Source organism: Lethenteron reissneri, chromosome 28 (genome assembly GCF_015708825.2).
Source record: "Lethenteron reissneri isolate LAM-NWPU_2019-01 chromosome 28, ASM1570882v1, whole genome shotgun sequence".
Classification (NCBI taxonomy): Eukaryota; Metazoa; Chordata; class Hyperoartia; order Petromyzontiformes; family Petromyzontidae; genus Lethenteron; species Lethenteron reissneri.
Window position 1 is genome coordinate 3,310,814 of NC_083806.1, and position 19,696 is coordinate 3,330,509.

Consider the following 19,696-nt stretch of genomic DNA (forward strand, 5'->3'; position numbering starts at 1 on the left):
CAGGTTGGGAGCCGCGGGATCTGTTCCGGAATGTTTCTTACGCTGAGCGCCAGCCTCCTCGTTGCGGTGCACTGTAGATTAGGCGTGTAATCACTCGCGTCCCCTGAGATCCACTCTGCCTCGATATCTATCGGCTTGCGTGCGTGCGTTTCAAGGATAAAGCAGATTTTGTCCGTTACGGCGAATGCAGTGCCTCTTGTGGGTGCAAGGTTTGGATGAACTAATTGCATGCAACATCATCATCAGCAGCAGCAGCTGCCATGGTATATCCACTGCTGGATGAAGGATTTCCCAAGCCGCCATCTCTCGTGGTCTTGTGATGATACACTTGAAAATTAAAGCGGAGCTTATGCGCACGCTTCGATTCTTCTTCTGGAGAGTCCTGCATTGGGATGTTTGGCCAATTCCATTGAATGCGTTTCTAGGCTTGTGGGAGAACACCAGGGTCCCCAGGTAAAGCCCGCACGTACGAGGGACCAACTTGTCAAAGGTGTAGTCCATTGCCATTCTGCGATCTCCTGGCCACGTCGCAGCTCAATCCGACAACAGCTGGTGTTCCCATGTAGTCTCCTGTCCACGTGTAATGCATTTTTAATTATGTGGCCAAGGTCTTTACGAGGCTGAGCACATTCAGGGTGATTTGCTCGGAGGCGCAGAGAGGCGGCAAAACTCATTCCCCTGGACCGACGAGGAGGCCAGCTTTCATCCCTCCGAGCCGACACGGCGCCCCGAGGCAAGGCAGGTCGGGAGCAGCGGGACGTGTCTGCAGCGCGCTGCGGTAGCGTGCTTACGATGTACAAAACCTCCCTGCCGGTGAAGGGACATCGGTGGGCGAGTGACACGGTAGCGATGGGACCAGCAGACGGGGCGTGCGCCGCGCTTGGGGGGTTGGTTGAGTTTTCACCGTTTTCCTCCGCAGAAACTTTAGCGACAGCTTCCTGACCGTCAAGGGAGCGGCACTGTTCATCCCTGGCGGGAACAGCTCGGTGGGACACCAGTTCTCCCTGCGCTGCCACAAGGATGCAGGTGGGAACGCTGCTGACGCCTCCACACTCCGCTCGCTCCCCCTTTTTACTACAGCCCCCCCCTAACGTTCAACCTAGACTCCGTTTAAATATCAACATAGAAGAAACGTGTGAGCATCATTTTGTTTTCAAATTAGTTGGGGTATTTATGTGTTGTGGATTGTAATCTGAAATATTTCAGGGCGCTGAGATTCGAGTGTTCCTTTTAATAGGCCCATAATGGCTATTTCATTATGAACCTCTTAAAAGGTCTGGGTGTCTCTGTGTTGGGGTATTTCAACACGATGTCGTAAACCTTAGAGATCTGTGTCTTTCCATCTTGAGGTGTTCCTAATATGTATCAAGTTCATAATGGCAGTGTCACGTTCATAGTGGCCCTGAGGTTTATAATAGCTCTGGCAATGTTCATAATGGCTGTGTAAGGTTCAGGGTAAAGCGTCGGTGGTTTTTTTCAAGCGCAATTCCATGGAAGTGTTATGAGAATCAAATTCAATGGATTAATCACGCCATAGTAGAGGTTTTAGGGTTCGATTGCGTAAATATGAATGTGTCGTTAAACCCGCCACCACCCGACACAGCCCATTAGTAAGGGTTTTCACGTAAACAAATGATTGGGTGGTCGCGGGATTAACGACACATATTTACGCGTTCTAACTAAAAAAACCTGTATTATGGATGATATTCGTAGCGAAAGCCTGCATGTTAAACTGATTACTCACTCTGCCTGCCGATTCGTGTCTCTTCCAGAACATTTGCAGCAGCACCTGCAGGCGATGTTTAGCCACATGCGGCCAGAGGACACCATCATGCTGGTGAGCAAGGGCTGGCAGAGCACCCCCCGCCTCGCCCCTCCCCCCCCCTCAACCCCGCACCTTGAGCTGCTGAGACGCAATTTCATTCCGAGCCAGACATGTGACAAGCGTTCTGGTTGAGATGCTGGCAAAAGCCGCGATAGCTGAGCAAGGGATCGCGGTTTTGGCCGTCGGCAGTGGCTCCGGCGCTTGCACTCCACCCTCGGCGTGTGAAACGCATGTTGACACCGATGTGTCGGGGAAGGCGCACATGCACGCGTTGCACAGGTCAGAGCGCTGAGCTGGCATTGCTGAGAAGCTGAGTTCGAATCCAGGAAGCCACCCGTGGTTAAAGCGGGTTCACTAGTCCAGTGAGTTGATGGCCCTTGCACAGTCACCAATGGCTGACAACAAGAAAAATAAAACCCATTGCATTTGGTTTTTCAATTAATTTAGCACAATTAATTTATTTGTCACATGGAAGACACAAATATTTTTGCTTGGCGTTTATCTGGGAGCGTTATCCTATTCTATTCTTAGGTGTTTTCGGTAAAGTCACGTAGGTAAAACATCAAAATTAATAAAAAATAATAAAATAAAATAAAGATCACGACGTTTCGGAGGCAACACAAGTCTCCGTCATCAGGTGGGACAGTCACAGCCAGATCAGCTGCATCAAGTGAGGCAATGATTCAAGATGTAATCCCTTAAAAGCGAGTTGAGGGGGGAGGAGAGGGGGGGGGGCTCATCAGAATGTGGTAGCCAATGAATGGAAAGTATCGGGAGAGAGGGGCGTTATCCTCCTCGTATCAATAAAAAAGGTCACCTCCGCATATACAGTTCCCTAGCACAAGGTTTTATTTACATTAAAAAAAATATTTAATCTGGATAATCCCTTGAGATGGAAACAACTCGTTTGCAAGGTCTTCCCGGGTTGCGAGTTACGCGTAGCGAACACGGAAACGAAGCGCAAAGCCCTGCTTGAGTTCCCAAATGCTAACTGCCTCTCGTCACATTGCCGATGGCACAATCTAAATAAAATTGTGTAAAATATCTAACTTCCCAAAATGAAATTCAAGATCCTCTCTTGGGTTCCTCCTTACACACCGTGTGTTAATCTCACTTTGTTTTGCAACTTAATTCTCAAGGTTTTTGGTGCTTTAAATATTGGGCAGCGTCTGACCGTCTGGTTCTGGTGGTTTTACAGGTTCCTGAGCGAGTAGAATATTGGAAGCCGATTCACTCACTCACTCTCTCTCGGTGTGAACTTAGGGCAATGACAGAGCCTCGCCCAGCTCACACCCTGCCCCTTCACTGCAGTAATGCCAGTAATGCCAGCAGCAAACTTAAACAACAATAGTGGGAATTAGATTTGAGACAGTCAGACTACCGCATTGTACGCATCATCGTCTGATGTATTGGCAATACGATTTGTGATGCGTATGTTGTGCATGTCGTGCGTGCTGTGTGCGACGAGGTCCATGTGCGATTGTGTGTTGTGCATCGGCAGCTTGTGTGGTGTACGTGGTGTTTGTGTGTACGGATATTGCACATGTACAGCCCTTTTGTCTATCTCCTGCTGGATGAGGGCCTACTCGTGCTTGGCAGGTAGTGGACATGCTTTGACCATGCTTCACCACGCTGGTCAGTGTAGGTTGATGAAGGCAGGGAGCATAAACTTGGGAGGAGCACGGTGCAGTACAGCAAGGTGGTTTGCCACACTATCCTCTGGTGACAACGTATCTCCGCAGCAGTATTAGGCACCTGGTGTGCAAGAGAGTGGCCTATCCAAGCACTATCCAGGCTCAGTCTTGCTTCGGCCACATTCCGGGTGATCTGATCATGGGCTGTGTGTCTTCTCTATGGTGTGAATTGTGTCTCATATACGTATTGCGTTTGTGCACGTGCGTGTTGTGTACGTTGCACATGTAAATTCTATGCAACGTATGTATTGTACGCACATATTCTATACGCGTGTTGTGTATGTGTTTGACGGGGGCATCGTGAGTGGTGTGTGTATTGCAGCGTGCGTATTGTAAATGCTGCGTGTGTGCTATACGGTGCGTGTATTGTGCACCGCCGTGCTGCGCCTACTGGACGCGCGTGTGCTGCGTGTGCTGCGTGTGCTGCGTGTGCTGCGTGTGTGTTCCGCAGGCGGCACACCTGGAGAGCGTCCACCCGACGCGCGTGCGTTACATGACGCTCGTGTCAACTCACGGGAGCCGCAGCATGGAGGAAGGCTTCATCATGGGCCTGGACTTCCGCAACAAGGACAGGTACGGCGGCTGCCCGGACACGGCCAGGGCCGCCGGGGCCAGGAATAGCATACGCGTTGAGTCGGGTCAAATGTAGGGCTTTGGCTATCAAGTGCGGCTTGGAAGCTAACCAGACGAGGTCAGCGTGTGAGCTTTATTCTTGAGCTGTGCGCCACATTAAACACCGGTTTGGGGTTTGTGGTCAGCGATGACCACGGTGCCCGCAGTTGGCACCTCCGAGCGACGCGCGTGTTCCTGTTGGCGGCGGCGCTGCTGGACGTCACGCGGACCCGGCTGACTGTAACCGCGCGTGGGTTGTGCCCACAGTGCCAATTGCACCATCGGCCTGGTCCTGCCCTTGCTGAGCGACACCATGATCCACCTTGACGGAGACGGGTGAGCGCTCGTGTCCGCGTGTGTTCGCGTGTAAAGTTACCGCTGCGCACCCCCTGGCTCGCTCGCGTGCTGCAACCTTCGGCATAAATCGACCATCGATGTCCTTGTACTTGATTCTGAGTTGTCCTCATCGTTGCAGCGGCTTCAGCGTGACCACGTCAGACCGGACCCACATCTTCAAGCCCGTGTCTGTCCAGGCCATGTGGTAAGGATGTTAATTGTCTCCATATAACGGCACTTGGCGTGCGGTCTGTGTGTGTAGTCGACGTATAAACCGAGTCGTGTCGGCGAAGCGGTGGCATTGCACACGGCACGCTTCCATCGAGCGTCTGCTGTCTCCGCGTGACTCTGTCCGCGAACCCCAGGTCTGCCCTGCAGTGCCTGTACAAGGCGTGCGAGCAGGCGCGCCAGCGGCACTACCAGTCCGGCAGCCGCTACGCACGCTGGCTCGCCTCCTACGCACGCAAGGTGGCCTCCGAGCAGAGCTGCCTCAACGAGTGGAACTTCATGTGCGACCTCGAGTCCCAGCGGCCAGAATCACCAGCGCTCTTCCAGGACACGTGAGGCTCCGCACCCACATCAGCTCTCACGATGATGAGGGTGATGATGATGATTACTTGAAGATGGTGGTGAGGATAATAATGATTTGATGATTATGGTTGTGATGGCGATAATGGTAGTGATCGTAGATATGACCTCCGATGTTGCTCATGGTGGTGACGATGGTGACATTACTACTGCTTAATTCATGCAGCGGTGTCTGTTGTTGTGTGACGCGGTGGTGTGCTGATGCTGCTGCTGCATGACCCCAGGCCCACGGAGAGCGTGTGCACGGAGCGGCAGATCCGGGCCACACTCCGCGAGATCATGGCCCAGTGCGACCTCGAGAGCGTCACCTCTAAAGAGGTGCGGCTGACGCTCCGCGTCGCTCCCCAGTCCCCCGATGTTGGCCCGCCTACTTGCGCGTCCGTATGCCTCCCTGCCTGAAATGTGGGAGGTCTCTTTTCTCCTCGGCTGTCCCTGTGTCGCCATTTTTTCCCTCCGAGACATTTGTACTGTTCACTTTGTTTCTCCTCAAGTCCACGCTTAGAACCTTCCCCCTCTGCCTGTGATTGGTTACCCGTCCAATAGCACCAGCCTCCGTTTCCCAACCTCTCTCCTCTCCTATCGTCGCTCCTTCCCTCTCGAGTGTCTGTCCTGCACGACGCACAGCGTTAAGGATGCCATCGCATTGGATAAGCTGTACATGGAGACTGTATCGAGGGCGCCACGGTGGCGAGATGTTAACGACCTCGCCTGGTATACAGGAGGTCGTGGGTTCTATCCCGACCTTGACGTCTGCTGTATATTTGAAGTTTGCGTGTCTCTCTTCCTGTGGTTGCGTGGATTTTTCTCCGGATCCTCGAGTTTTTCCCTCCACATTTGTAAATATGTGTTTAGAGTATTTGGCTGCTATACATTTCCACACGATAAGCCACTTCGTTGAGCAATCACTTTTGGCCAGGTTGCTTCTGAAAAAGAGTTATAGAGCTCAGTGAGCATATCTAGTAGTCTATGTACCTGGCTATGTGCCATATAGCCCAGCTGTCTACCTGCATGCCAGCCTGCTTAAGATCGAGTTTATTTTGTTTAACCAGGAGGTGAGAACTCAATAGACCGGGATAGCCTCGTTTGCAAGAGTGATCTGGGTCCACCAAAAAGACATGCACAAAATAAAATAATAAAACATAATATCGAAGCGTAAAGGAAGCAGAGCAAATATGACCAGATAGAAATTGGAACAAAAAATAAAAACGCGTTACAGAAAGGAAAAATCTAAATACCACGCAGGCGACGTGAAAGAAAACGCTTCTCCTGTGACGACAGTTGGCGTGCGGACGTATTGATTGTTCCCAATGCCGAGTGGCTAACGGAGAGACGCGGGTTTTTAAAAATGCATGGCCGCTTTTAAAAAAAAATTGTTTGGAGACAGATTGGCAGCTCCGTTGCTCCAGGCTCTGGGAACACTCAACCCTGGAGAATTCTGAGTATTCCAATACGTGTCCTTTAAAGGTTTCAAAAACGAGCGTTTTGTAATAAATACCTCCGCATGCAACTTGCGAGAGGAATGTGATGGGAGAGAGTTAGCGTTTAGCGGGGAGCAGGTGCATTCGCCGCGCACGTTCCTTCCGCCTGTTAACGATTTTCCGCCCCCGCCGATTTGACAGATTGTCGCGATTCGTGGGCGCGATTCGATTCAAGAGTCTGTTACATTTTAATGAAACTTTTACTGTCGCGTTTTTTTTATCGCATCTCATTTTTTCTTTTGTTCCAGCAAGTTTGTTCGGATTCCATTATCCCAAATGAGACGTGACAATATAATTCCGTCCGATTTTTTTTTTTTACATGCGATTGGCTTGAACAACGATCAATCTCGCGCACACGGATTGACGCATTTACCATGAGCAAAAGGATCGTTTTGTGATCGATGAATCGATACATGCCTGACCGTCATCTCATTTTCTCCACCATCAGTCGTTGCATGGCGGCTCGCGACGATGCCGGACTAACCCTCTTCTACTCCTCTGTCGCTCTCTCTGGTGTGGCGGTCGCTTTCCCCAGACCCGCGCGTTTCTCTAAGTCTGCCTCCTCCTCCTTTACGCCGTCGACCCACCTCTTGCGTGGACGGCCTCTGCTTCTTGCTCCATCCACATGGGGCATTGGAAGCCCACCGCTGGTAATTTGTGTTCCTCCATCTCATTTTTGTTTATGTCGACTTGATTCTTCCCCCTTTTGAACATCGACAGAACGGGAACTCGGCGTCAACAGAGTTCGTGGTCCAGCTCACGACATGCGTTCTGTTCCATCTCGGTTCGTGACGGGGGTCAACCGGTCATTTATTGATTTAAAAAAACAACGGGGGGTGGGGGGGGGTAGGAGGGGAACGTGGGTGGGTGGGGAGTGGGGGCGGGGGGCAATACTGGTGTTGTTAAGCTGCTGGATGAGGGGGTGGGGGTGTGTCTCATCCAGGGTCTTGAGCTTCAGGGCAGGAAGGGAGTGGGGGGGATGGGGGTGAACGGGGCTGTTCAGGAAGGAACCCCAGATGTCCTCCGTTCCTCCTGATTGTGTCCACTCAATAGAAGTCTGCGGCTTTCCCATCTTGTGTGCAAAAGTCTCTTGCTCTTGCTTGTGTACAGCTATTGATTTCTGCTGCCAATATTACCCCTCTCCTCGTTCATCCTGTCTCCTCGGGGTCCAGCATCCCGATCCTCAGGACAGACCTGGCATTGTGAATGTCCCTCGTAGAGACCCATCTTGCTTGGTCTTGACATTGAATTTCGCTCTCCAGATGTTGTTCAATTTGCCGAATGCTGCCGAGGTTAATCCGATTTGTTGCTTAAGATCTGAGCTGAGTGAGCTGTCCTTGCAGAGCGTCCGGCCGCGCACAGTTCTCGAACTGCTCGGCGTCATCACTGCCCTGTAACGGTCAGCGCACCGGACTCGCAAATCCAGGGGTCGCCGCTCCGACCTCCCGGGCGTGGCTGGTGAAACAATGGGGGAAAGTTTATTGAATTCCCTCCCGCTCTGTCCGCCCAGCGGTATAAATGTTGATACCACAGTCGATTGGCGGGTCATGTGTGGTGGGGTAAAGTGTGGGTAACTCCCAACTCTTCCGAAACATCTCGCCAGCGTGGACGAGTAGGCCAAAGTAACATTTGGAGGCGCTCTCCAGAGCTGGCTAGTGCAGGCCCTTCCACCAACAGTGGCGCCAGGAAGCAGTTGCAGGACTTCACCTTCGTCAACGCGAGTTGCTGCTGCCTCCCAGGAGCAGCAGCCGTGCGGTGCGTGTGATGCCGTCGGCGGAAGCCGCTTGCACTCTGTGTGGTGCGCGCGCCTTGTGCGTGATTGCGTGTGTGGTCACCTAGTTTAGTGGTACTTATGTTGAAGGTGGGGGGGTTAGAAATCCCTCGCACCCATCCAGAGCCCCCTTTGGCCGCTGTGGTGGCTACAAATGCCATGAGGGGAATGGCCAATGGAAATTGGTCCTCCCCCCATGGCAGTGCTCACCACGGCGTTACCGTCCAGCACCACCGAGGAGATATAAGGGGTTATGGATTTATAACCCATGGCATCTGGGTCTGTCCCGTGACCTGCCAGCGGGCGTTCAACACTTCACATGGCCTTAAAGTACACTTGGTCTGGCGCTGTGGTTCACCTGCCACCTAGTGGCGAATGGCGGTTAGTGTTGTGTGTGTTCTGCCTATGTTTGCACTCGATAAGTGTGTGTGGGCCCCGTGTATGCGGGCACTCTGTGTGTGTGTGCACGTGCGGTGTGTAATCGTGCGGGCGTGCGCTCTCTGCGTGTGCGCGTGTGCACAGATCCGTAACAAGCTGGAGGCGCAGATGGGTTGTAACCTCAAGGAGTACAAGGGCTACATCGACAACGAGATGATCATCATCCTGGGCCAGATGGACAGCCCCTCGCATATCTTCGACCACGTGTACCTGGTGAGCGGTGACGACGGTGCCTCCTTGTGCGCCGCGTGTCCGTGCTGCCGTCTGTACTGACGTCACGGTTCTCCCTCTGGTGTTTTGCCGCAGCTGGGGTTTGAAAATTGGCCGATGGATCTTTTATTTTCTTGCATACATTTGGCGGAGAGCTACTTCTTTTGCCGAGACTTGAATTGGGCCTCTCGTTGAGTTCACTGCCACGAGCGCAGAGGAAGGAGTCGGCATGTTCAGGCAAAGCCAGGAAGCGTAGCCGACGGGCATCTTAACGGTTCCGTGGAAGGATACGTTGCTTGCGCCCAGGGCATTGTGCTGGCCGTTGTTGTGTGTTGCCGTTGTGCCGTCGTGCTGATTGTTTGGTGTTCACACTATGTTCTGCCGTGCCGTAGGGGTCTGAATGGAACGCATCGAGCATCGAGGATCTGAAGAAGAGAGGGTGGGTGCCTCTCGTACGACGTCCGGTTTAAACGCCTACATTGCAGCTGTGTGCGCCGTTGGCAGGATGTGTGGGATTGCGATCGGTTCTAATTAGACTCGGTTGAGGTGGCCGGTGGCTCTGGGATCAGGGCCCTGAGCTGTCACTGCTGAAACCCTGCGTTGAATCGTGGGTTTTAGCCGCCTGTGATTGAAGCGCGTTCTCAAGCGTAGCGAGTTGATGGCCTCGGCACCATCACCAATGACTGCACAAAATTACAGGTCCGAGAATTTAAATGATCGCGTTAACTGCCATGCAACGAACATCCATATGGAAAGGCCTGTGGTAAAGTGCGGCACCCTTATTGTGGATAAAATAGATCACTTTTCGCCGTCTCGGAAGTAGTTTTATCACATCACTTTCTGTGGTCCGTTCTCCAGCACGCAGTCTTACACTCACTGCTCTCTGAGAGTTTTTAATGGTTTGTTTGTCACATGACACAACACCGACGGCAGAATTTTAATAAAGTTGATAAGAAGATGACATGTATTATTATTATTGTTTGAATTACACCTGTCTGTCTGTCTGTTTTTACAACCCCATCTCTCTCGCTCTCAAGTGTTGGGTACATCCTGAACGTGACGCGGGAAATCGACAACTTTTTCCCGGGCGCGTTCGAGTACCGCAACGTGCGCGTGTACGACGTGGACTCGGTGAACCTGCGCAGCTACTGGAACGAGACCTACAACTTCATCTCCCTCGCCAAGTGAGCCGCACACCCCTGCCGGCTCCCACGACCCCTCCAGGGCTCTACAGCTCTCTGTCTTTCAACCCTCTGCTCACAACTACATACAATAGTCAGTAGTATCTACACAGATTGGGGGGGGGGAAGGAGAGGGCATCGGTGGGGGCGACGGGCGAGGCGCCAAGCGCCAAGAAGCCATCTGCAGGAGCTAGAATAAGGTGGCCTTAGGCCGCCGAGATTCTAGTGTATTAAAAATTGCTCTGCGGAGCGCATGGGAGATTGCTGCCACGTCTACCGTGTGAATCAGAGGTCACTTGAAGGGAGCTCTTAGAGGTGCTTGGCTAGTATCTGCTTCCCTGGGCCGTTGTCTCTCACGAAGGGCTGCATTGTTTTGCGAGATATCCGGTTGGATTCTTAGTCTCGAGGCGAGAGGCTGACGGCACAATCGGGAAAACATTGAGAAAAAAATGCATCTCGGAAGTCGCTCTGCATTGTCTGCTTCTGCAGGCCATTCTCCAACAACGATTGCACTGCACCATTGGAACATCCTTTCCCAGTAGCAAAATATGATCGTTCTTTTTTTACCCTTTTATCTGACCACAATACCTGCGGTCGGAATGCAAACAAAAAACACAACTCTGATAATGTGTGCACTGTCCTTGAAATTGATTGGTCCACACCCGAGACAGCTTGCACTGCTCTGTGAGGGATCGGAATGAACGCTTGGTCTCAAAATATGAAGCTGACGGCACAATCGGCATTACATTCGGGATAATAAAGACACTTAAAACAACGCTCTCGTTTAGAAAAGGTTACAATCGCTTTCGTGTAGCTTTGGAGGGCAGAGCGGGGGGAAGAGCGGGGGTGGAAGAAGCGGAGCTCGCAGAGCCACGCAGCCCTTGCCCGGCGTAGCACGTAAGTGCGGGGGCTTTCCGACATGACGCCGCGTGCGTATCCTTGCGTCCCCGCAGGAGCAAGGGCTCCAAGTGCCTGGTTCACTGCAAGATGGGCGTGAGCCGCTCGGCCTCCACCGTCATCGCCTACGCCATGAAGGAGTACGGCTGGACACTGGAGCACGCCTACTCCTACGTGAAGTCGCGACGCGGCGTCGTCAAGCCCAACTCGGGGTTCATGCGCCAGCTCGAGGAGTACCAGGGCATCCTGGACGCCAGGTAGTACCAGGGACGCTCGTGCCGCGTGTGGCCATGAGGCTTCTGTGGTTCAGTGTCAGATGTTTGCCCTCTGATCGTCGGGTGTCAGATGTTCTGAGATAGTCCAGTGTCAGATGTCTGCCTTCTTTAATCCAGTGTCAGATGTCTGCCTTCTGAGAGTCCATTCCCAGTTGTTCCTTGGTAGTCCCGTCTGGTTTTTATTCACTGATAGTCCAGTCGCGGATGTCTGCCCTGTGATAGTCCAGATTTGGAGGCCTGTTCTGTGATAGTCAAGTCCCGGATGTTCTCGGGTAGTCCAGTCTCAATGCAATGCAGTGTGGATTTATAAAGCATCTAAATTATATCGCATCTCAGACGCTGAACAGTAACGGCAGGCGAATGTTGTTGAGAGAGAAAGGCAGTCCGTAGCATGCAGAAGGAAAGAGGCAGGTTGTGAGCCTGGAGTTAAACGGGGGACAGGGAGTCGGCAGCTCGGATAATGGAGGTACCGACAATGAGCAAACTGATAGAAATTAGTAATATTTAAAAATACTTTTTTTTAAATACGCTATAATGAAATGTACCGTACTCGTAAAGGCAGAACTCCACGACTCCAGGAAGTGGCCGCAAAGCTTGCCATAACGTAAGGGGCCGTGGTGATTTACAGCCAACGTCAGTTGAGCGTGGACAATTAGACCCAAGCCGAAATATAACATTAAAAAATTATGTTTAAAAATATATACTTTTAATTTGTAATGATAGAATATAGTATTGGCGTCGGTATGACATAAGTATACCAAGTTTGCAGTCGATACCACATTGGGAAGTGGCTTATAATTGAGTTACAATATTTGAGGAGACAGCGTGAGTTAAATAAAAGTGTGTAACAACTATTTTAGGTGAGCGAAAACCTCTCCTAATGACGTATCCCTTAATAGATTAAAACTGATGGATGCATCAAAATGTTTGGTGTGAAAATGGATTCACAATGAATACAAAATTTTATGCTTACGTAACATTTCAGCTAATTGACAACATTGTATAAAGAAGAGATAAGGAGAGAAACGATACAAACCAAATGGTGATAAAACGTCTTGAATCGATCGCAACCCCCGAGTTGTGACGATCGATGGGAGGCCGGGGCGGGGCGAGCGATCGCAGCACCCCTGGCGCGCCACGCGCAGGACTCACCCCGCCCGCACGGCCGTGCGCCGTCGCCGTTCACAGCAAACAGAGGCACAACAAGCTGTGGCGCTCCCACTCGGAGGGAGACATCTCGGAGCACGCCACCGACAAGGACATGGACCGCAGCTTCACCCAGGGCGCGATCGACGGCGAGGCAGGCCAGCCGGCGCCGGCTCCGGAGGGCGAGGACCCCGCCGAGCAACAGCAGCAGCAGCAGCAGTCGGCTCCGTGCCACCGACAGCCGTCGCCGCAACTCCTCGGCACCGAGGGCGCCGCGACGCTCGCTCCGGCGCCGCGGCCCAAGTCGTGGTCCCCGGACGTGTGTCCACCCCACGTGACGCCCTTCCAGCTCATCCGCACCGACTCGGACCCGTTCGCGGCCTCCCCCACGGAGCTCGCCGGCGGCAGGTTCGACCCGGGCCTCCCGACCTCCGAGCCCTGCACGCCGACGTCCCTGGAGATGGAGCGGCGGAGGGCGCCGTCGCTGTCCGAGTCGAGGGTGAGCGCGGGGACGGAGAGACAGAGCCACGCGGTAGATTTGTGGCGGTGGCGGCGGCTCCCGTATCCCTGTACAGCTCCAGAGCCAGTGGTGGAAATTCCACATTCACATGGTGGAAGCTAAGAAAAAACCTCTTGATTTGATTTTATCAACCCCAGAATCATTCTAGGCCGAGTCAACCACATAACGGAGGTTGAACTGGCAGAATTGCATTACTGTGAGTTGAGTGCTGACCTCGCGAAACGCGGGCAGATTTGTAGAATTATTCACGTTACACGTTGCATTACGAGTCGTTGGCTACGTCGCATTTTGATCTTACGGGTCGAATGTTAAGTAGCAAGAAAGAGGCAGTTGTGGGCGCGAATCATGAAATGGAAATGCAGTGCAGTTTGCGAACAGCAGGGGGTGAGCGTGCGCCGCCTGCAGTGCTCGGCTGTGAGCAGCGCTACCAACCAAATCCTTAAAGTGGAAAGTCGCGAAAATACTCCTCCAAAATCCCGCGCTGATGCGAGGTAGACATTAAGCTGTCATATTATTCAGCATAAACTGATACAAGATCCTGAATACAAACCGCTGCTAAATCCGCACCGTGTTCTCGTTTCAGCAAGTCGCTCGGGTTGTTGCCCGTCGTTTTTGGCGAAACGTTGTCGCTAGGGGTAACTTGAAAAAAAAAATTCTAAACTCGGCAACCCCGCGTCTCCGTCCGCCTCGCAGAAACGCACCTTCTCCTTCGAGCTGCCGACGATCCACATCGAGGACATGGAGCGCGACGCCCTGGAGAGCAGCAGCGACGACGACTTCCACCTGGCCGCGGAGATCCTGAGCTGGGAGCCCAGACCATCTCCGCCGGCGGCGCGAGAGGGCGACGATCCCTCCGCGGCGCCGGCCGACGCCGCGGCCGCCGGAACCGCCGGCGACCCGTCGCCGCGGCGGTCCCCCGGCGCTCGGCCCTCTCCCCTGGCAGTGCTGGCGGCCGACGCGCGGCCCCTGTCCCCGCAGACGCCGGTGCTGGGCCCGTTCTCGCCGGTGCACGCCGCTCTGCAGCCCCAGACGGCGTCGATGGCGGTGAAGACGCACCGCGGCCGCATCGACTTCCTGGCGGTGATGGAGCGCGTGCGGTCGCTGTCCGAGGAGGAGGAGCTCACGTCGCCACCGTTGCGGCCCGAGATGGAGAGGAGGGCAGCCGGACAGGTACGGTGGCACCGGAGCTCCACCACATGCTGGTATATCTCCAGATTCTCTGGTTTCCTGCCACATGAATCAAGATAACCATGGAACTGGCCAAACATCCCAATGCAGTCTCCTCTGGCCAAACATCCCAATGCAGGAAAAAGCTAATCCTGTAAGAAGAGTCTTCTTCAGAAGAGTCTTCTTCAGAAGAGTCTTCTTCAGAAGAGTCTTCTTCAGGATTGGCTTTTTTCTCTGCCCGTGGCTGCCAGCCTTTTCTCTATATAAAACAACTATTCACCAGTGTGTCTGTGTGTGTTTAGATGCTATACGAATCCACATTGTCCTCCGTCGCATTGCTGTGCTGCATTGCTGCATTGCTTTGTGTTGCGTTACTCCGCAGTACGCCGGCGCCTTCAGACCCGTGGCCAGGCGCGTGCCGCTGAACCGGTCCAAGGAGGTTGGCGACGAAGGGGAGCGGCCCTCGTGGAAGCCGGTGTGCGGGCAGGTGCGGCGTCGGGCGGAGCTGATGGAGCGCCGGTCCGGGTGCCCCGACGGCGCGACCGAAGCGCCATCGTCCGGCGCGCCAGGCGAGATTCGCCGGCCCCTCTCGCTGTCCGAGATCGCCTCTCGCGACGCGTCGTTCCGGACCACCACGGATGAGGAGGACGTGTTTGACACGTCGCCGGCGGCGACGGAGCGGCGGCACCGCGGACTGCGCCACCAGCAGTCGATCGCGCAGCTGCAGCAGGCGGGGCTGGTGCGGCGCACCGCGGGCCGGTGGTCGGGCACCGGGTCGGCGCCGTACCCCGAGGAGAACGAGGAGGAGGGCGGTGGCGGGCGCGACGCGGCGCTGCCCGGCGGTGAGCGAGCGGCGCAAGAGGTCGCCCCGCAGACGGTCGCCAGCAGGGTCCAGAAGCTGAGCGGAGGAGAGAGCGGCGGCGGCGAGGACGGGGGCGACGGTGGCGGCGGCGATGACGACGACGGCGGCAAGGTCTCTAGGCCGAAGATGCAGCACCAGACCTCCATTCTGCAACTGGCGGAGGCCGGGCTGGTGAGGAAGCAAGCCAAGGAGCTGCAGAGGAAAATGAGCTCTCCGCTTAGCCCCACTGCTCCGGCCGGCTTCGACTCGGCTGCGGTCGAGGAAGCCGGCGCCGGCGGTCCCGTCACGGCCGTGCCAGAAAACGACCAACGGCAGAGCCTGGCAGCGGTCGCAGAAGAGCATCCCAGAGTGGTGGCGCCAGCTGGCGCCCGCACAGAGCCCGCGGAAGATTCCACAGACGCCCCGGAACGGCCCTGCGTGGAGTCGGCGCAGCCTCCGTTTAACGCCGGCGCTCCGCAGGACCGCCCTGTTTTGCCGGCTCGGCAGCCGATCGCAGACGCGAGCATCTGCGGCCTCGGTGAGGCTGTCTCCACCCACGAGCGCTCGTGTTCTCCCGACACCACGCGGGCCACAGTCTCCGGCGCCGGCGAGACCTCCGTCACCGCTGGCGAGCCCGCCGCCAGCGCTGGCGACGTAAACGAGGGCCGCTCTGCGTCTCCCCGTGGGCCTGGTGACCTGGGCGAGCGGCACACGGGTGACACGGACGCCCCTGGCCGGTACGGCGAGAAGTCACCGCCCTCGCTCGACAAACCTGCGGGCGGTGCCGAAGACGGCATCTCCAGCCGTGACCTTCTTACCCAAGCGGCTACCTCGGCCGAGACGACGCCACGTTTGCCTTTCCTCCACGCCCAATCCGGGGACGCCGCCTTGGCATTCAGCGGGGAGACTGTTTTCTGCGGCAGCCCTTCTGCGGAGTCAAAAACTCCGACGCCTGGCGATCGGAGAGCAACATCGAGAGTTGGAAACGTGTCGAACGCCGGCGACCCAAGCGCCGGTTCCGGCGCGTTCTCCTCGGAGCCGAGAGTGGCCGAGGATGCCTGCGCTGTGCCAGAAGTGCCGAAGGAATTCCCGGCCAAAGGTGCCGCCGCCGCCGCGGAGGAAGAGGAGGAGGCTCTGCCTCGGAGGCCGCGCTCCCCGCTCACGTCGGCTACGCAGAGCTGCAGCGACGACGTGGCGGCGCCGGCGGCAAAGCCCGCGCCGCGGAAGAGACGGCAGCGGTCCAGCTCCGCTCGTCAGCAGCAGGAGCCGCAGGAGCCGGCCCCGCCGGCGCAGCCGGGGACCCAGAGAAAGGGCAGCTTGTAACGTCACGAGCATCTCGCTTGCGGTGGCGGCGGCTGCTGCAGACAGACCAAAACCTCCTGACTTGCTTCCCTTTTTCCCATTTGTTGATGATGTAAACCCGTGCCTTGTCGAAGCGCGTCGGTGTGCGGTTCCCACCGTCGAACGTTTCGCGTCCCTCGCCACGCACAGGCCAGACGGCGTCGGTGGCCTCAAGTGGCCGGCGCTGACCAAACCCACAGAGCCACATTCCTCCGAGCAACTCTATGAGCTCCATGACCAAAACTGTACGCACTTTACTCGAGCCTGGGAGACCACATTGCAGGGATTTTCATTCCTGTAGAGTTGCCGCGGTATGGTATGTCGTGCAACGTAAAGGCAGAGAGCAAAGGTGCAGTTCCGCAATGTCTTCCCCATGCGACTGCTAGCGGAAGACCCTCCACTAGCGGAGGCCCTAGAGAGCGTAGACCGGATGTCTTGGGAAGATGATCGACAATTTAGCCCGATTGTAAAATACAAGTTCCGCGATAATCGCAGAATCTGTTTTGTAAAGTATCGTGATTATCGTGGCCTGTGTAAGAATTGTTTCAGATTTTATATCTATACAAAAAGTGAGGTAACAAACGCACAATCATTAAAGTCCAAAATAAATAGCTATTTTCCCATAATGTAGCTTTTCGCTCAATATTTGCTGGGGTAATTGGACACCATGATGGTTACATGACACCGTAATCTTTCGTAGTCCCAGTCGAAATGATCAAATGATTCCTTGTGTTAACTGACAGTGGCGTGCGTTGCAAAGCGTCGCAGGCCGTAGAGTTGCACCGATGACAACACGGCAGTCTCGCGTTGTGTCACCGGCAGTCAACGCAATCCACAAAACACAACGACGATACATTTGGTGAGACACCAAGACAGCTGTGGGAAACTGATGTTTTGCGAGAATCATCGCATCGCGAACATCGATGTGGAATTGCACGTTGTTGTGACGGTGGATGCCGCGGCAACTCTCCCTACAAGGGCGTCTGGGCACGTGGCGAGCCACTGGCTGACCGCGTGTTCCGTCGCCTCTTGACCAACTTGGCCCTAAAGAAACTTGGCCCTAAAGAAACTTGGCCCTAAAGAAACCACAGCCCACTGCTTTGTCAGCAGTGAGCTGTGGTTGATCATCCACAGGGGGGAGTACAGTGGGGGTGATCGGGTGTCCAGAGAAGGATGCGTGTTGGTGTGGTCTTGTCGATTGGTCGGAACGCGCACCTTCATTCACATCGGCGTTATCATACAGGGAGCAATAATAAGGTATCGATTTGTAAAATAACATCGATTTAAATTGGCGTGTGTAACAATTGGTCATGTTTCATTCTCGTGTGGGTGGAGCGGTGGCACAGTGCTTGGCGCGCACCGCGCTACGAAACCGGCAACTAGAATTAAATTCCCGACCACAGGCAAACATCGGTGGCCAGCTTTAGCTGAATAGGTCTCCGGTCTCCCCCTTCCCCAACCTGCGCAGACCAGCTTGGTGAAGTACGGTCAAACAGCCGATTTGACCGACCCAGCGCTGGGAGGTCTTCACACAGCAGTGCATTGACAAAGGACTGTTGGCACATGTTGTAAGTAATTGGTTCACGTGTACCCACAGCCACTGGAGGTGTTGACCTTCACCGCAGTGTCAGAAAAAACGTTGATTCTTGAATCGAATCGCGACCGTGAGTCACAGTGTGTTTAATGATCTGGCGACGGGGGTGAATTTTTCACACGCTACTTCCCCAGCTATCGGTGCGCGGCTCCACGCATCGCACGTCTTGAGGCCAGGCTCGACTCCAGTACGAATTGCTCGGCAGGAGAACTCCACAACGACCGCGAGCAAGCGACATGGCGGTGGCTCTGCGCCTGAGTTGGCACCGCAGCAGCCACTTTGTCGACGCCCGTAGGGTCGCATGGCCACCTCGCTCCACCACTCCAGGGCAGCGCAGGGTCCAGAGGTCAACGCCTCCACGCTCCACAGATGGTCCCTCCCTTTCCGTAGCCTCCAGACCCCACCACTGTGACGGGATTATCATGCCCGTCGTCCAGAGCCCCATGCCGAGTTGGATAAACACCCGTTGTTTGCGTTGCCCTTCAGCTGCTCTCGATAATGAGCAAAAGGAGTTGATTTTGGCATGGGATGCTGAGTGGACAGGTGTGATGTGGTGGTGTGGGACGGGCGACTCCAGTTCACTTGCCTTCAGCTTAGTGGTGGGGGGGCCTGCGGGGTGAGCGGGGGGAGATGCGTACGGCACGCACATGCTCTGTAACACTCGCTCCACTTTTCCAAGAAACCCAAACCAAATCTACGCACTCGTGCTTTTACTGCGTTCTCGCCGGGGGGGGGAGTTTTTTTGGAATGTCAAGGGCTGCCCCGGCATTGTTACGGGAACGAGCGGCGTGCGCCACGCGTGGTGTCCTCCCGGTGTGCTGTGTGCGGCGCGATGTTCGGCAAGTGCACAGTTCACCCAGGTGCGGCTCGTTTCTCGGGGGAGGCTGCCCGTGTCACATGCACAGGAATCGTCGTCGGCCGCTTGTTGTGTGGCGGGCTTAGGGGCCGGGGACCAATCGGCGATTGTGAAGAATTTAAAACAATAAAGGCGTCTTGTGGGCAGTTGGCATCGGTTTACAGTGTTTTCTTAGCGGTGACGGTGGACATGATAGCACAACCTGGGCGGACTCAGTTTGGGTCCAATGAGGATAATAATAGCATCGGAGTCATGGTGCAGAGGAGAACTTTTTCACGATGATGATGTTCATGGTGATGATGATGGTGATAAGGCTAAGCGAGCAGGGAGAGATAACATGACACGAGATGGACCGAACGGTTGTTTTTGGTGCCGAACCCGATATTGTGGTTGATGACAGCAGAGTCGAAGTGCAGCTTCGAGGCCACGCGCCCCGAGATATTTGTGAAGTGCTTGGGGGGTAGAGGCAACAATAGTGAGGGTGGCATGGAGTTGTTTCGCCGCATCACAACCGCGTTCAGTTTCGATTTAAAGCTTTCGTGACTGCAGGGATTCATCTTCTTGGTTCTTTCGGTAAAGTTACATAGGAGGGAAGTAATAAAATAATACAAATTAAACATAATAAAATACAATTCTCACGACGTTTCGGCCACAACGCAAGCAGCCGTCCTCAGGTAAAGAACAGGTCTGTCGGAAAGACAGCGTCTGAAGGAGGACGGCTGCTTGAGTTGTGGCCGAAACGTCGTGAGAATTGTATTTTATTGCGTTTTATTTTTATTATTTTATTATTTCCCTATTACCTCCCTTCTACGTGACTTTACCGCGTCCAAATCCACGATCGAATTCTTGGTTTATGTCCCCAGTAACAGTGAGCTTTGCCATCTACCAACAGACTTGGTGGCATCGTTAAATAAAACCGTTACACA

At 54.5% G+C, this 19,696-nt stretch overlaps 1 protein-coding gene across 1 annotated transcript in view; it reads left to right on the forward strand.

The window, feature by feature from the left end:
- The window catches only part of LOC133348817 (protein phosphatase Slingshot homolog 1-like), a 34,209-nt gene extending 15,288 nt beyond the window's left edge, over positions 1–18,921 (forward strand). The window contains exons 3-16 of the mRNA XM_061561842.1: positions 920–1,026; positions 1,773–1,837; positions 3,971–4,092; positions 4,399–4,467; positions 4,607–4,672; positions 4,833–5,027; positions 5,280–5,373; positions 8,827–8,955; positions 9,345–9,391; positions 9,990–10,136; positions 11,087–11,287; positions 12,494–12,950; positions 13,665–14,141; positions 14,521–18,921. Coding sequence (XP_061417826.1) covers positions 920–1,026; positions 1,773–1,837; positions 3,971–4,092; positions 4,399–4,467; positions 4,607–4,672; positions 4,833–5,027; positions 5,280–5,373; positions 8,827–8,955; positions 9,345–9,391; positions 9,990–10,136; positions 11,087–11,287; positions 12,494–12,950; positions 13,665–14,141; positions 14,521–16,302 — 3,958 coding nt within the window. The 3' untranslated portion in view covers positions 16,303–18,921. The remainder of the gene's footprint in view (positions 1–919; positions 1,027–1,772; positions 1,838–3,970; positions 4,093–4,398; positions 4,468–4,606; positions 4,673–4,832; positions 5,028–5,279; positions 5,374–8,826; positions 8,956–9,344; positions 9,392–9,989; positions 10,137–11,086; positions 11,288–12,493; positions 12,951–13,664; positions 14,142–14,520) is intronic.
- Positions 18,922–19,696: the final 775 nt, after the last annotated feature.